At 46.7% G+C, this 17137-nt stretch overlaps 1 protein-coding gene across 1 annotated transcript in view; it reads left to right on the plus strand.

Annotated features, from left to right (window-relative positions):
* The first annotated feature begins 359 nt into the window (after window positions 1-359).
* The window catches only part of LOC139167642 (lipase member M-like), a 55784-nt gene continuing 39006 nt past the window's right edge, over window positions 360-17137 (plus strand). The window contains exons 1-4 of the mRNA XM_070752330.1: window positions 360-455; window positions 2192-2309; window positions 3047-3245; window positions 11658-11767. Of these exons, the coding sequence (XP_070608431.1) occupies window positions 360-455; window positions 2192-2309; window positions 3047-3245; window positions 11658-11767 (523 nt within the window). The remainder of the gene's footprint in view (window positions 456-2191; window positions 2310-3046; window positions 3246-11657; window positions 11768-17137) is intronic.

The following is a 17137-nucleotide window of genomic DNA, read 5'->3' on the forward strand; positions in this document are numbered from 1 at the left end:
GTGTTCCCAGCACCTGTTAGGGATGAAGAAAAGCTTAATAACAGCTAAGGGGGGAAAAGGTATGTCTTTACTCCAAAAAATATGCTATGTCTCTAAATGTTCAATAATAATTTGTTCAGTTTGGCTACAGTATGTAATAGACATCAATTATTTACTCCAAAAGCACACTAAAACAATTACATTAATTGTATTTTGGGAAACAGCATATGCTCTGGAATGTGATAACCTTCTTCATCCCCACCCCAAAATATTATCAGTTGTCCACTGTGGTGGGCTCAGATGAAGTACTCTTATCAATCTAAAAATAATTTTGAAGAATTTCAATGTTTTTCCCCGTTATTAATCTATATAGAGCTAGGATGTGGCTGTTTCTTGCAATTGCATGCTTAATACAGCAGACTGAAAATTCAGAAGGAACTGTAAGCCATTTGAATCCTCAAGAATTCATGACGATTGTAAGTTGCTTATCTGGATGACTTTGAAAACAGAACATTGGATTCCCACACTAAAATCATGCTTACAATTTCACTTATTTTTTCTAGTTATATTTCATATTTCTAAAACTCCCCTCTCCCTCAAGAAGGTACTCTATGTAGTGTACAATATAATATAACAAATAAAAAATAACATTAAAAATAAAAATTAAATTAGGGTTAAACATTTTAGATTTATAGAATCATGAGAATTAATTAAGTATCAAAAGGGGTTATTATTACTGCTCCGAGTCTCCGGAGAGGGGCGGCATACAAATCTAATAAATAAAATAAATAAATTAAATAAAATTACAGGTGGGATGAGGCTTTCAAGGGACTAGCCAGCCCCACAATTTCTACAGAACCAAGAAATTGGAGAGGGGGGGGGGGACTAAACTCTGGGAGCAAAATGTTCCACAAAAGGGGATAGGAAGCAGAGAAGGCTAACCCTTTATTGAAAAGTAATATATGAAAATGGAGGAAAAAATTCAAAATAAAGTTTAGGATTTTCTTATTAAAAAACAAAACAAGAGAAAAAGACCTACCTATTGACCTACCTATTGCAACAAGAAAGGCTAGAATAGCATTTTAGTAGGGATATTTTATACTTTGTTAATTTGTATTTTGGCATTGCATAGAATGCCTAGGGAATGCCTAAGAAATGTGTGAACTCTTAAGCATTTCATATTTTGATGTCCCATTTTTGGCATTACCCAGCCATTCTGGCTTTGTGGACTAGGGGTGGGTAGGTAAGTGAGAGGGGATGGTTCCACGTAAGTGGTGGGCAAGCGTGTGTGCTTGTGCAGCTCTATTTTGCAAGCAGCAGGCATACACATCTGCACTGAAGCTTTGTGCATGCATGTGCTTGCCCACTGCTTGCGTAAGTGGAGCTGCACATGTGTGCACGCTCACATGCCACTTCCACAGCCAAGTTCCGAACAGGCTACAACCAGGTACTGGGGCCACAGGCTATAGATTTTCTAGGCATTTTATAAAATACCTAATTTTACAGGTTGATGGTAACAGAGTAAAGCAGATGTGAAGAGTCTAATGTCTAGAGCAGTGATGCCGAACCTATGTCCTGGGTGCCATAGGTGGCACATGGAGCCAAATCTGCTGGCACGCAAGCCGTTGCCCTAGATCAGCTCCAACGTGCATGTTTGTGCCAGCCAGCTCATTTTTTGGCTCGCACAGAGGTTCTGGGAGGCCATTTTTTTGCTTCCAGAGAGCCTCTGGGGAGGGTGAGGGCATTTTTACCTTTCTTCGGCTCCTGGGAAACTTTGGAGCCTGGGGAAGCAAAACATGAGCCTATTGGTTCCACCGGAATTTGGGAAACAGGCCCAATTTTTGGCTTCCAGAGGGCCTCCGTGGGTCACGGGAAGCTGTTTTCACCCTCCTCAGGCATTGAATTATGAGTATAGGCACTCGTGCATGTGCGATAGTGCATACTCACGCTCTTTCGCCACCTGAGGAAAAAAGATTCGCCATCACTGGTCTAGAGCAAGACTGGTTTTGATACTCCCAATATTAATCATTTTTGCCCTTTCTGTCTTGTAATTTTTCTGGATTTGTTCTCTCATTAAAATTACAAGTGAAGCCACAAAGATGTTGGCTTTGTTTTGGCATTAATAATTCTAATATAGGACCTAGAAATATTTTGAGTTCTTGATCTAATGAACAAATGAACATTTTGGCCAAAGATAATATTTTATTTATAGCCTCAAATTATCCAGTACTGGGGATATTCCGGTGAAGAATATGAAGTTCTGACTGATGATGGCTATTATCTTAAGTTAAACAGAATTATTTCTGGAAGACTTTTTCCTCATCTGACAGGTATATCTATAAAGGGGTTTATAAATGTGAAGAGATAATTGCGTAGAAGTGATTAAAGCTAATATTAATGTATTTCTTGACACATAATCAACACCCAGATTAGCAGCAATTAACAACAGACGAACAATCAAGTAGAAACCAATACTTTAAACAATAAATTACTGGGGGGGGGGGGAATCACATATCTACAAATATTGCACAGTCAACTACAATATATAATTAGGAAGCAAATCACCACACCTACTTACACTGATGATATTACCTAGTTGAGAAATAAAACATCTGCAAACAAACAACCATGCTCAGAAATCCACAATACTGAAATACTTTTATAATTGTGGAGAGGTATGTATAGGCTTCTCCAGAAGTATGGGGCAGTATCAATAGATGGTTAGAAAATTACTCTAGGGAATTTTCAATTTAATCTGCAACTAGCACACACCCAGTTAATCATATCTGGATTAGAGCCACCATATATACACCACTCAGTACAGTTAGCAAAAATATAGACAGCTTGATGTTTATTTATTTGGCAGAATACTCTTTGGGAATTAACCAGACTTTAACCCTTTTGTGTAATAGTGGCAGCAGAGTTGAGATAGGATGTTAGGTCATACTCCTATATTTTTTACTACTCCTTTATTCTCAACAAATTGATGAAAAGGGATGATATATACTGTACTGTATACAACATAGCTAATATGCAATTAGTAATAAAGTAATGATTTCTTTCCCAGGGCCTAAGCCAGTTATTTTATTAGTACATGGTTTGCTGTTTGAGGGGAGATGTTGGATTGCAAATCTTCCCAGCAACAGTCTGGGATTTTTTCTATCAGATGCTGGCTATGATATCTGGATAATAAATATCAGAGGGACCACGTGGTCTAGAAGACATCAGAAATTTTCAATTGACCAGCAAGAATTCTGGGAATTCAGGTAAATTAAAGATAGAATACACAGGGACAATGGATAGTAAATGTTAAGGAGATACATACTAATATATCTATGTGAACAATTTGAATTCTGGAATTATGAACAATATATACTGAGAGCATGGTATGTTGTGAGATTTTTGTGGCACAACTAATATCAAAGTTTTCAGTACTGTATTAGAAAGTAATTTTGCTTTCAACATTATATATATTCCAGCACTGGATTTTATATGAAATTGTAGATTTGTATGTAGATTTATGTGCAAATTGTAAAGAATTAAAGGCTTTTGTTCAAGGGGCTGATTATATCATCATTTTACAATACTCCATGCAGGAAAGCACCACATAGTGATTTGGAAAATATGAAATGCATAATAAACATGATAAGCTAAAAATAATATAGAAACATAAACATAAACATAAGGAGCCGGGGTGGTGCAACAGGTAGAGTGCTGTACTGCAGGCCACTGAAGCTGACTTGTAGATCTGAAGGTCAGCGGTTCAAATCTCATCACCGGCTCAAGGTTGACTCAGCCTTCCATCCTTCCGAGGTGGGAAAAATGAGGACCCGGATTGTGAGGGCAATAGGCTGGCTCTGTTAAAAAGTGCTATTGCTAACATGTTGTAAGCCGCCCTGAGTCTAAGGAGAAGGGCGGCATAAAAATTGAATAAATAAAATAAATAAATAAATAAATAAATTAATTAAAAATGAAGAAGGGAAAGGAAAAGAAAATCATTTCTAAAGCACTCATCTAACATTAATTGAATGAAGAAGTGAAGTCTATGACAGGTGCTTAAAAGAGCCTAATGAACTTCAGAACATGGCATTCTGAAGTATAGTTGCCTTAATAGAAAAAGGATGCCTGCAACTAAGTTCTAAATTTCTGAGAGTACTGCTGCCCCAGTACCTCAGTTTTAAAAAACTGAGGAAAGAATCAGGGTTGAAATTAGGACTTAAAAAAATAAAATATTTGGGAATTTGGTTATTGAAAAACCCAGTGAAAATGGAAGAGATTAATTATAGATTAATATGGAGGAAAATGTTGAAACAGATGAGGAGCTGGAAAGATAAAAAGCTAAGGAGACTCTCTAAAATAAGAGCTTTAAAAATGATGATAGCTCCCAAGATGATGTACCTATTTCAGGTGCTGTCGGGGGGGTTATCGGTATGTAAGGTTAAAGAGTGGGACAAAAAATTAAATTATTGGATTGAGGAAGATAAGAGACCAAGAATAAGAAAAAAGTGGTTAATTGCGAATGAAAAAGAGGGAGGATGGGGAGTTCCATGTTTGGAGCTGTATAGGGAAGCTTTTCAAATGGAAAGGTTAATGGAGTTGCAATTAAGTGAAAATAAATGGGCGAAATTGGAAAAACAGATAAATGGGATGAACAATAGAGAATTAATTTTTAGGAAGTGGAATAGGAGTGATATAGGTAAATTAATAGGCCCAATGAAAGGGACTATGGAAATTTGGAAAAAATGGCAAGGGAAAATAGGATTATATAAATCTAAACTGTCATCGCTTTATGTAATAAATAGAGAAAACGAAATTAACTTAAATAGGGTTATAGGAGAGTTGAAGGGAAGAGGGATAACTAAGATAGAACAGTTATACGAGAAGGATGGCAGGCCAAGTAGAAATCGTATAGAATGGTGGTTAGGTAAGGGAAGGTGGCTACAAATAAATGCAATATGTAAATATCTAAATGAAAGGGAGAATAAAGAAGTATTATGGCGGGAGGAGACAGGGTTAGAGAAAATAATAAGAGAAAAAAGTGAGGGGATAAAGGCGCAAGCAACTAATATATACAAACTGCTAGTGCAGTCAGACGGGGACACGATTGATGGATTGACAAAATGGTGGCAAAATGAGATATTAGTAGAGGTACAAGAAATGGAAAATATAGTAGAAGATATAAGGAAAATTAAAAATACAAGAATTAGGGAAATGAGAAGGAAAATATTACATAAGTGGTATTTCACTCCCATTCAATTCACACATTTTCAGCAGAATGTCAGGGGGAATTGTTGGCATGGTTGTCAAGACAAAGGAGTGTTTATGCATATGTTTTGGGAATGCCTGATAGTGCAGGAATTTTGGCAAAAAGTGAAAGAGGATATCAATAGAATGTTAAATATACAATGGACAATCACTAAGGAAATGGCAGTACTAGTAAAAAGTAATGCGATGGGAGAATTTAGAGAAATAAAAAAAGCAGCAATAGAAAGCGCTCAGGCAGTAATAGTTTTGGGTTGGAAGGATGCGACAAAATGGACAATGCAAAATTGGTATAGGTACATGGTGAACCATATTCAATTTGAAATTATGGAAAAAAGGATAAATTTGGATAATGAAACTGAGTTGGGACAGCTGATGGGACGGTGGGACAAGGTAAGACGATATATGACGAGCAGAATCCGAGACCAAGCTACAAGAAATAAACTGGAATCACTCTATAATATGTAAACAGATATATTGCTCTTGGGTTAAGTGGATTATACAAGAAATACCCCCAATTTGGTGGTGGGGAATGTGTGTATGTCGGGGTGGTGGGCACAACTCACAATTCACTACGCACTGTTTTATGTTGTGTGATTTTAAATTGTTAAAAATCAATAAAATATATATATATATATTAAAAAAAAGGAAATGTTTTGTAAATATCTGTTATTTTCCACGATCACTTAAAAAATTTTGCACAAGTATCTACTGAGTAAAAGGAGCAGTATGGTTTCCTAAGATCCTTCTTTGTAATAATAACTTATTTAAAAAATAAAAAGTTGAATTTAGGATATGTGAGGTAATAATAGGTACCTTGACATTCTGGATTTACCAAAGAGGACAAAAAAGAAGGAAAAGAATTCAGACAATGTTTAAAAAACAATTATTTAAAGCACAGGTTACCAACTGGTGGGTCTGCAGACCACTGGTGGTCTGTGGAGAAATCTTGGTAAACAGAATCTAGTCCAGGGAGCAGCCAGAGATCGCTGTCCATTGCAGACACAATAGACACTTGCCTTCCAAGGTTGACAGCCCTTGGTGGAGATGCAGCTACTGCTGCTCTGGGGCTGAGAAGGGGGGCAGTAGCAGCTCTGGGAGACAAGAGTGTGTCCCAGGGCTGCATATGCACTCTCGGACTTCCCCTCAAAACCAGAGGAGCAGCTGCAGCAGCTGCCGCCAGCTTCCCAGGGGCCTCAGAGTGATGGCCTTCACTGCAAGCCAGCATCCCTGCCCAAACCAGCTCCAGTCTTTGTGACACCCGTCCTGGCACTTCCCCTTAAACAAGTCTCCTTTTCATAAGTGCTTAGCTGGGACTTGAAGCCTCCTGAGAAAAGCAGACATGGAAGCTCTGTGGAGCTTTACCCTGTTTGAGCAGCCATGAGTCCCCATGGCCTGGGCCAAAAGAAGTGCTGACTGACCTTCAGCCTATCTGGTCCCACCCCTGAGAGGCTCGTGGCATCTGCTCTATCTGCAACTGCTCCTCTGGTTCTGAGGGGTGTGTAAGAGTGCCACCACCACCCTTCTTATGCCCAGAGCAGCATCAGCTGTGTCTCCACCAAGGGCCGCCTGCCTATCCACTGGCCACCAAGCTCACAGAGAACTGGGCAGGTTGGAGACCTACCAGCACTTCCCGCAGCCCAGGCTATGGGGGCTCATAGCTGTTGAAGCAGGAATAGAAGCCTGCAGTCGGGTTGAGTGGGGACACCGGCTTGCAGGGAAGCTCACCACCACAAGACCTAGCCATGCAATAGGCTGCGCTGCCCCAGATCCACTCAACCATGCTTAGCAGGGTGCCAGCTGCATCTTCCATCCCATCCACCTCATGAGTGAAGTGGGTGGCATGGAGAGACAATTGGCTGCACCTAGCCTTTGTCACTGGACACTGCCCAGCTCCACCCACTGCCATTTCTCGTGAACTTCCTAAGAGATGGGTGAAAAGTGGACAGAAGTGCCCAGCATGCCCATCCGCTGGCTCTCCAGGCAGTGCCAATGTCTCCGTGCCCCGCCATGGCACCCTAGCAGCAGAGTTCCATAGGTGTGCGCCCTGATGCTGTCTAGCCCAAGAAAATCCTGGAGTCGAAGATGACAAGGATTGTGGTGGCGGACTGACTGTCCTCCTAGAGCACTTACTTCCCGCTGTTGAGAAGAGAGGGAAAGAAAGAAAGAAAGAAAGAAAGAAAGAAAGAGGAAAGAGGATAGAGACAAGAAAGGAAAGAAAGGGAAGGGAAGAAGGAGATTAAAGAAGGGAAAGGAAGCAAAAGAAAGGAAACAGAAGGAAAGGGAGGGGGGAAGAGCTACAGCTCTGAAATATAAGACTGACGTTCCCGACATTATCATCCAGCCATCATCAAATAGGCTTCAATTATTTTATAATAATTACAGTAACTCATAATTTTGTTACAATTACAAGAACCTTTAAATACAGTGGTACCTCAAGATACGAACTCCTCGTCTTACGAACAACCCGAGATACGAACCCAGGGTTGAGGAAATTTTTGCCTCTTCTTACGAACTTTTTTCGTCTTACGAACGCCAAACCCGAACTTCCGGGTTCGGCATTCCGGAGGCTACTGGGAAGCCCCGCAGCCCGGCTGTCACCTTTTAAAACAGCTGGGGGGCTTCCCAGCAGCCTCCTGAAGCCGAACCCAGAAGTTCGGGTTTGGCGTTCGGCTTCGGGAGGCTGTTTAAAAGGTAACAGCCGGGCGGTGGCGGCGGCAGGTTGGGAGGCCGCTTTGGGTTTTTGGCTGGAGGTCCGGCGCTGGGGGAGGGAGTCAGGAAGGTCCTCCTGCTCCCCCCCTCAGCGAAAAACACAAAGAGGGTCTGCCGCCGCATGACAGGCATGGCGGAGCAGCGTGGAGCAGCGGGAGTCTGAAACCGCCAGCGGCTTCAGCTTCCCATTGCTCCGCGGGCGACTGCCTTTGTATTTTTGGCTGGGGGGGGAAGCAGGAGGCGCAGGATCGGGCCGGCGGTGGGCGCGGGGAGAGGCAGCAGGTCTGCATCCTGGGCGGGCGGCGGTCGAGGAGGCGCGACCGAGCGGACCCGGCTCAGGCTCCGGCTAGGATGGGGCGGGCAGCGGCTGGGCGCTGCGGGGAGGGTGTGTCCGACTCGGGGCTGGCGGCGCCCGACGCAGCGGGGAACATCAGCGTGGGAGGCAGGAGAGGACCAGGCAACCGGAGCAGCGTTGCCGCCGCTCCCGGCTTGGCTTCCCTCACCGCTGCAGGCAACGTGCGCTGTGATCTTCCCGGCCAGCGAGGCTAAGTGACGGAAGACAGCTGCCGGGCCGAGCTTGATCTGCTGAGGCTGGCTGAGCTGGAAGATCGCTCCCGGCTTGGCTTCCCTCACCAGCGCAGGCAACGCGCGCTGTGATCTTCCGGCTCAGCCAGCCTCTGCAGACGGGAAGATCTTTGGGGTGGGGGTGGGGCTGTCGGGACACCTCCCACCCCAGCACTTTGAATCCCGCCGGCCAAGAGCACTTGGGCAGAAGCTTCCCCCTCATCGCCCGTGTCTGGCAGAAGCTTCTGCCCGAGTGCTCTTGGCCGGCGGGATTCAAAGTGCTGGGGTGGGAGGTGTCCCGACAGCCCCACCCCCACCCCAGTGCTTCACCTCCCGCTGGGCAAGAGCGCTCGGGTGGCAGCCCCCGCTCCCCCGGCACAAAGCTAACCCCGCCCCCTGGGCAGCCAGAAGGCTCCTTTGGGAAGGCGGCCGCAGGGGGAGGAGGTGGAGAGACAGGATAACTTTGCACCGCTTCGGAGCCCGTTTCTTTCCTGCTGCCACTATCTCCTTGAAGGTTTTCCCAACGAAGCGCTGCGCTGGGCTCCAAAGTGGCGCAAAGTTCTCCCTGCCTCCTCTGCGGCCACCTTCCCCAAGGAGCCTCCCAACCGCAGAGGAGGCAGGGAGAACTTTGCGCCACTTCGGAGCCCAGCGCAGCGCTTCGTTGGGAAAACCTTCAAGGAGATAGTGGCAGCAAGAAAGAAACGGGCTCCGAAGCGGCGCAAAGTTATCATGTCTCTCCACCTCCTCCCCCTGCGGCCGCCTTCCCAAAGGAGCCTTCTGGCTGCCCAGGGGGCGGGGTTAGCTTTGTGCCGGGGGAGCGGGGGCTGCCACCCGAGCGCTCTTGCCCAGCGGGAGGCGAAGCACTGGGGTGGGGGTGGGGCTGTCGGGACACCTCCCACCCCAGCACTTTGAATCCCGCCGGCCAAGAGCACTCGGGCAGAAGCTTCTGCCAGACACGGGCGATGAGGGGGAAGCTTCTGCCCGAGTGCTCTTGGCCGGCGGGATTCAAAGTGCTGGGGTGGGGGGTGTCCCGACAGCCCCACCCCCCACCCCAGTGCTTTGCCTCTCGCTGGGCAAGAGCGCTCGGGTGGCAGCCCCCGCTCCCCCGGCACAAAGCTAACCCCGCCCCCTGGGCAGCCAGAAGGCTCCTTTGGGAAGGCGGCCGCAGGGGGAGGAGGTGGAAAGACAGGATAACTTTGCGCCGCTTCGGAGCCCGTTTCTGTCGGGACACCTCCCACCCCAGCACTTTGAATCCCGCCGGCCAAGAGCACTCGGGCAGAAGCTTCTGCCAGACACGGGCGATGAGGGGGAAGCTTCTGCCCGAGTGCTCTTGGCCGGCGGGATTCAAAGTGCTGGGGTGGGGGGTGTCCCGACAGCCCCCCACCCCACCCCAGTGCTTCGCCTCCCGCTGGGCAAGAGCGCTCGGGTGGCAGCTTCTGCCAGACACGGGCAATGAGCGGGATGAGCGGCGCGGAAGCCGATGGCTGTGGCAGCTGCTGCAAGAGGCTTCCGCGCCGCTCGTCCCGCTCATTGCCCGTGTCTGGCAGAAGCTTCTGCCCGAGTGCTCTTGGCCAGCGGGATTCAAAGTGCTGGGGTGGGGGGGGCTGTCGGGACACCTCCCACCCCAGCACTTTGAATCCCGCCGGCCAAGAGCACTCAGGCAGAAGCTTCTGCCAGACACGGGCGATGAGGGGGAAGCTTCTGCCCGAGTGCTCTTGGCCGGCGGGATTCAAAATGCTGGGGTGGGGGGGTGTCCCGACAGCCACCCCCACCCCAGTGCTTCGCCTCCCGCTGGGCAAGAGCGCTCGGGTGGCAGCCCCCGCTCCCCCGGCACAAAGCTAACCCCGCCCCCTGGGCAGCCAGAAGGCTCCTTTGGGAAGGCGGCCGCAGGGGGAGGAGGTGGAGAGACAGGATAACTTTGCGCCGCTTCGGAGCCCGTTTCTGTCGGGACACCTCCCACCCCAGCACTTTGAATCCCGCCGGCCAAGAGCACTCGGGCAGAAGCTTCTGCCAGACACGGGCGATGAGCGGGACGTCACTTCATTCCTCCATGTCACTTCGCCGCTTCGCCGCTCCTTGTGGCTGGGGGGGGGAGTTAGGAAGGTCCTACTTCTCCCCCCCCAGCCAAAAACTCAAAGCCTATCTCCTGCCGCACGGCTGTTTTAAAAGGTGACAGCCGGGCGGCAGCGTTTTTTTGCGGGTTTTTTTTGTTGTTGCACGGATTAATTGACTTTACATTGTTTCCTATGGGAAACAATGTTTCGTCTTACGAACCTTTCGTCTTACGAACCTCCCCCCGGCACCAATTAAGTTCGTATCTTAAGGTACCACTGTATTTTGTTATGATTAAATAAGCATTTACAATTTTTTTATATTGAGTAGATGCATTTCATATTAATAAAATGGAAGTTGTCGTATCATTATTTTACAAATATATTTATCTTTTCAAAAACATTCATATTAGTGGTCTACGGGACTTAAAATTGTGAATTAGGCTCTGTGGGGTTTAAAATTATGAATTTGATGGTCCACGGGATTTAAAATTACAACCTTGGAGGTCCCTGAGGTCCAAAAGGTTAGGGACCCCTGCTTTAAAGGATCAGATATGTGTGTTAGTCCCTCATCACTGCAGGTACTATTTCCGATGTCTCACAAATGAGGCACAATCATGTCCCATTGTAAGCCCTGTTAATATGATGTTTCAGCATGAGAGTGCCTGTGTCACATCCAACCCCATGGATGAGTCAACTAAGATTTGTCTTCAGCTTCTCCAGTGTTAATGATTTAATGATTTGGTTTCCTTCTCCTGCCCCAATTTTTTGGCCTGGATATAATCCAACATATTCCATCAGCTGATCTGCCAAGCTTCAACTGAACACTTTAGACTGCTGTGAGTTTGACCTCTCTGTTCTGGTTGCAGGACACCTAGCTCCAAGTCTTTTTGTTGGTGTAGGATTGACTGAGTGCTTGGCTTTTACTGAAATATCCACTTTCCAGAGTGCCTTATACTAGCCCTCCCCTTTCTCTGGCTTTAGATAGAGAGAAATTGCAATTCTGTCCTAAGATCCATAGAATATAGGATAGGTGAGCAGGATCATCACTGACTTTTGTTTGTGTGCATTATGTCTCTTTGTTAACAGTTTTCATGAAATGGCCATATATGATATCCCAGCAACTATAACATTCATTCTGCAGAAAACAAAGCAAAATAGATTATATTACTTTGGCCATGGCCAGGGTGGAACACTAGGTAAGTTTAAAATGGACATATGTATTTATTTATTTATTTATTTATTTATTTATTTATTTATTACTTAGATTTGTATGCCGCCCCTCTCCGAAGACTCGGGGCGGCTCACAACATGTAGAAACAAATCATAAGTAAACAGACAAATTTAAAAATATTTAAATATTTTAAAAACCCCATATGCTAACAGACGCACACACAGACATACCATGCATAAATTAAAACATGCCGAGGGGGAGATGTTTCAGTTCCCCCATGCCTGACGGCAAAGGTGGGTTTTAAGGAGTTTACAGAAGGCAGGAAGAGTAGGGGCAGTCCTAATCTCCGGGGGGAGTTGGTTCCAGAGGGCTGGTGCTGCCATAGAGAAGGCTCTTCCCCTGGGGCCCACCAACCGACATTGTTTAGTTGACGGGACCCGGAGAAGGCCCACTCTGTGGGACCTAATCGGTCGCTGGGATTCGTGCGGCAGGAGGCGGTCTCGGAGATATTCTGGTCCAATGCCATGAAGGGCTTTAAAGGTCATAACCAACACTTTGAATTGTGACCGGAAACTGATCGGCAGCCAATGCAGACTGCGGAGTGATGATGAAACATGGGCATACCTAGGTAAGCCCATGACTGCTCTCGCAGCTGCATTTTGCACGATCTGAAGTTTCCGAACACTTTTCAAAGGTAGCCCCATGTAGAGAGCATTACAGTAGTCGGACCTCGAGGTGATGAGGGCATGAGTGACTGTGAGCAATGAGTCCCGGTCCAGATAGGGCCGCAACTGGTGCACCAGGCGAACCTGGGCAAACGCCCCCCTCGCCACAGCTGAGAGATGTTGTTCTAATGTGAGCTGTGGATCGAGGAGGACGCCCAAGTTGCGGACCCTCTCTGAGGGGGTCAATAATTCCCCCCCCAGGGTAATGGATGGACAGATGAGATTGTCCTTGGGAGGCAAAACCCACAGCCACTCCGTCTTATCCAGGTTGAGCTTGAGTCTGTTGACACCCATCCAGGCCCCAACAGCCTCCAGGCACCGGCACATCACTTCCACTGCTTTGTTGACTGGGCATGGGGTGGAGATGTAAAGCTGGGTATCATCAGCATATTGATGATACCTCACCCCATGTCCTTGGATGATCTCACCCAGCGGATATTAAATAGCAGGGGGGAGATATTAAATAGCAGGGGGGAGAGGACCAACCCCTGAGGCACCCCACAAGGGAGAGACCTCGGAGCCGACCTCTGACCCCCCACTAACACCGACTGCGACCGGCCAGAGAGGTAGGAGGAGAACCACTGGAGAACAGTGCCTCCCACTCCCAACCCCTCCAGCCGGTGCAGAAGGATACCATGGTCGATGGTATCGAAAGCCGCTGAGAGGTCGAGGAGCACCAGGACAGAGGATAAACCCCTGTCCCGGGCCCGCCAGAGATCATCCATCAACGCGACCAAAGCGGTTTCCGTGCTGTAACCGGGCCTGAAACCCGACTGCTGGGGACCTAGATAATCGGCTTCTTCCAAGGACCGCTGGAGCTGGAGTGCCACCACCTTCTCAACAACCTTCCCCATAAAGGGAAGGTTGGAGACTGGACGATAGTTATTAAGCACAGCTGGGTCCAGGGAGGGCTTCTTGAGGAGGGGGCGCACAAGTGCTTCTTTATAGAGTGATGGAAAAACTCCCCTCCCCAAGGAAGCGTTGGTAATCTCCTGGGCCCAGCTCCGTGTCACCTCCCTGCTGGCCGAAACCAACCAGGAGGGACACGGATCCAGTAAACAGGTGGCGGAACTCACAGCTCCAATGGCCTTGTCCACTTCATCAGGTGTCACCAGATCAAACTCTTCCCAGACAGGTGGACAAGTACGTGCCCCAGTCACCTCGACTGACTCGTTGTCAGTCGACTCTGTTTTACAATTGGAGTCGAGGTCGGCCCGAATCTGAGCGACTTTATCAGCGAAAAACGTGTTAAAATCCTCGGCACTACTCTGTAAGGGCTCCCCAACTCCCCCCTGATTAAGAAGGGAGCGGGTCACCCTAAACAGAGCGGCCGGGCGGGATTCCGCTGATGCAATCAAGGCGGCATGGTACGCGCATCTTGCCGCCTTGAGCGCCACTTTGTAAGTCTTAATAAAAGCTCTTACAAGTGTTCGATCGGATTCAGACCTACTCTTCCTCCATCGCTTCTCCAGACGTCTCTTTTGGCGCTTCAACTCCCGGAGCTCCTTGTTGAACCATGGGGCTCTACGGAGTCTAACGCCTCGGAGAGGTCGCAAAGGTGCAATCCGGTCAAGAGCCTCCGCAGCAGCCGTATTCCAGGCCTCCGCGAGAGACTCCGCCGAACTGTGGACAAGTGCCTCTGGAATAACCCCAAGCGCCGTCTGAAAGCCCTCTGGGTCCATCAGGCGTCTGGGGCGGAACATCTTCATTGGTTCCGCCTCCCTGCGGGGAAGGATTGGAGCCAGGAAGTCAAGCCGTAGTAGAAAATGGTCTGACCATGACAAAGGCAACGCTTCTAAGCCCCTTAGTCTTGGACCATTACTCAATTGCTCGGAAAGGAATACCATGTCAGGTGCGTGCCCTCCCTCGTGAGTCGGACCCTGTACTACTTGAGTCAGATCCATGGCTGTCATGGTGGCCATGAACTCCTGTGCCAACCCAGAGGTTTTGCCGAGTGACGGCAGGTTGAAGTCCCCCAGGACAATGAGTCGGGGGAACTCCACCGCCAACCCAGCTACCTCCTCGAGTAGCACAGGCAGGGCTTTTGACACGCAGCTGGGAGGCAGGTACGTGAGAAATAAGCCCACCTGAACCCCTAAGTCCAACTTCAACAAGAGAGACTCGCAACCCGCAATTTCCGGAGCAATGAGTCTACGTAGGCAAAGGCTCTCCCTGGCTATAATAGCCACTCCTCCCCCCCTTCCCTGGGGTCGCGGTTGATGCCATATCTAAAACCCGGCTGGGCAAATTTCAGAGAGAGGAACACCTCCCTCCAGGCCCAGCCAGGTTTCAGTAATACACGCCAGGTCGGCCTCCTCATCCAGGATCAGATCCCAGATGAGGAGAGCTTTATTTACCACCGACCTGGCGTTAAGCAGCAGCAACCTGAGCTCAGGGCCAGAGTTACACTCATCACCAGTACCCAAGATTGGGCTCACAGAGCCAGAACAAGGGACCGTTATTAAGCAACGGTCCCTCGTTCCCCTGGAATGGCTAGCTCTGTGGTCCCCGCCATATCTGCCTCTCCCCAGCAACACTGAAATATTCCGACCCTCTGCCACCCCAGAGATCGGTGTCCCTCCCTCCCCTGTCTCCCGGGCGTCAGGTGGGCCAAATCTGTCATTCACACTACTATCAATCAACTCATCCATACCATATCCCCACCCACCCCCACCACCCCAATCATACCAATCATTCCATTCATACCCACAAGTATATGTACCCCAGTCACTCATTATATAAAACCCCAATTATGTTAAAAAAGCAATTAAATTGATAGCAGTATAAAAATAGCAATTAAGAACGATATTAATATTAAAAACACTATTAAAACTGAATATTCTGTATTCTTGCCACAGTTTGATAAGAATATTAAAAATATTGTGTTTCCTTTTTTTAAAGCAAATATATATTTGCATAGTGGAGGTGGAGGGGAGTAATAACACTGAGATGGAAAGAAGGAAGAATTTCTTTAGATATTCAGAAGGAGTTTAATATCATCTTTTCAAACTGACAACGTTGTTTAAAAGGCATCAGCTTTGTCAGCTGAAGCTCATTTTATCAGATGAAAAGAGTGTCTAGACTAGGGCAGTCGTAGGCTGTAAGACCCTATACTACTGGTTTGTGTGTGCGCTTGATGCTTCTGTGCATGCACAAAAGTTTCTGTGCATGCACAAAAGCGTTCTGGGTGTGTGGATGGAGTCTCCCACCAATGCCACTACCAGTTCTTAGAACTGGGCCAAACTGGGAGCAACCCACCGCTGGACCAGGGCTGTCAAACTCCCAGCCCGTGGGCCAGATGCATCATGCGCTGGCCATGCCCATGCCTGATGTAGTGAAGGGGAAAAATGTTCTGATACATCATGTGATACCCCTGGCCTAGACTGATGTTAAATATAAATTGGCATTAAGTTGGGAAAGAAAAGGAAGAAGAAGATACTATAGTTTGCTAAATGTATTACAAGCTCCTTATCAATTAAAATTTTAATGTGTTACAAACTCATTTTGTTTGTTGAATTGCTCTACAACTGCCTCGCTCAGTGGTGTAATTAAAGTCTTGTTTTCCCAAAATAGTCTGTTCTGGGTGAAAACTGGAAGGGTAACAAAGAGTTATGTGAATGTAACTGTGGATATGTCGGGGTCTGGGGGTCTTTTGCTTTTGAAATAAAATGGTCATGTATATTTTGTATTTGCAAAAGGTTAGATTCCTACAGGAAACTTCATTTCCTGGAACAGTCAAAGTGGTCGTCTAGTCACATGATCACATGTTCATTTCTAGTAGTTTTCTGGGAAAGGCAGACACTCTTTAAGTATCCAGTCCTAACAAATGCTGCTTCTTGGAATAACATATATCCACACCCCCACCTTCCAGCCAGTCATTGAGGTTGCATAACTCTTTTTGCCCTGAAGCCTAAATTTTAAAGAAGCTTCCTTCCTTTGCAAGAAACAAGGGAATCTTGAAAATGTACTACAGAATTCAGCCCAGAATTGTGCAGTGATTTCTTAATGTTTTCTTCGGTAAAGTCGATTTGTGTTAGATCATTGAAGTTAGTTGGGGTGCAACTAGGAAATGCTGGGCATGAGCAATTACTAGTCACAAAGACAGAGCTGAAGAAGTTGTTAAAGAGGTTGGCTTTAATTGTTTCATCAATATACTCTATGTCATTTGGTCCCATAATTGGCGGGATGGATCTAGAGTCTTTAAGTTTGTTGTTTACAAAGGTATAAAAGGCACGAGTGGATTTCATGCGTAGGAGGTTTTCTTCTTGTTTGATATGATAGTTGGTACATTCAGCCCTTATTTGATGACATAAATTTTTGTAGCGGTTTTTAAAGTTTGCAACATTGTTTTGTTTTTACGCCAAACCTATTTTGTTTTTACGCCAAAGTAATCTTTTTTTTGGATTGTAGCTTTCTTATTTTTATGGGTAATTTATTTCTCTTGGTTTTGGTGTATATTAGTGGTACATATGATTTTATGACTCTTTGGATCTTGAGCAGAAATTTATTGTAATAGTAATCTACAGTGATACAGCTGGAGAATATTGTGTTCCAATCAAGAGATGAGAGGTCAGAGTCTGAGTGTGGTGTCTGAGGTTAGTTCACAGATGCTAGTTTCAGGGAGGTAAAGTTCTTGTTTAACTTGGATTTGCTTTATGTTGAGTGATTTC

The sequence above is a fragment of the Erythrolamprus reginae genome, chromosome 5 (assembly GCF_031021105.1).
Source record: "Erythrolamprus reginae isolate rEryReg1 chromosome 5, rEryReg1.hap1, whole genome shotgun sequence".
In the NCBI taxonomy this organism is placed as follows: domain Eukaryota; kingdom Metazoa; phylum Chordata; class Lepidosauria; order Squamata; family Dipsadidae; genus Erythrolamprus; species Erythrolamprus reginae.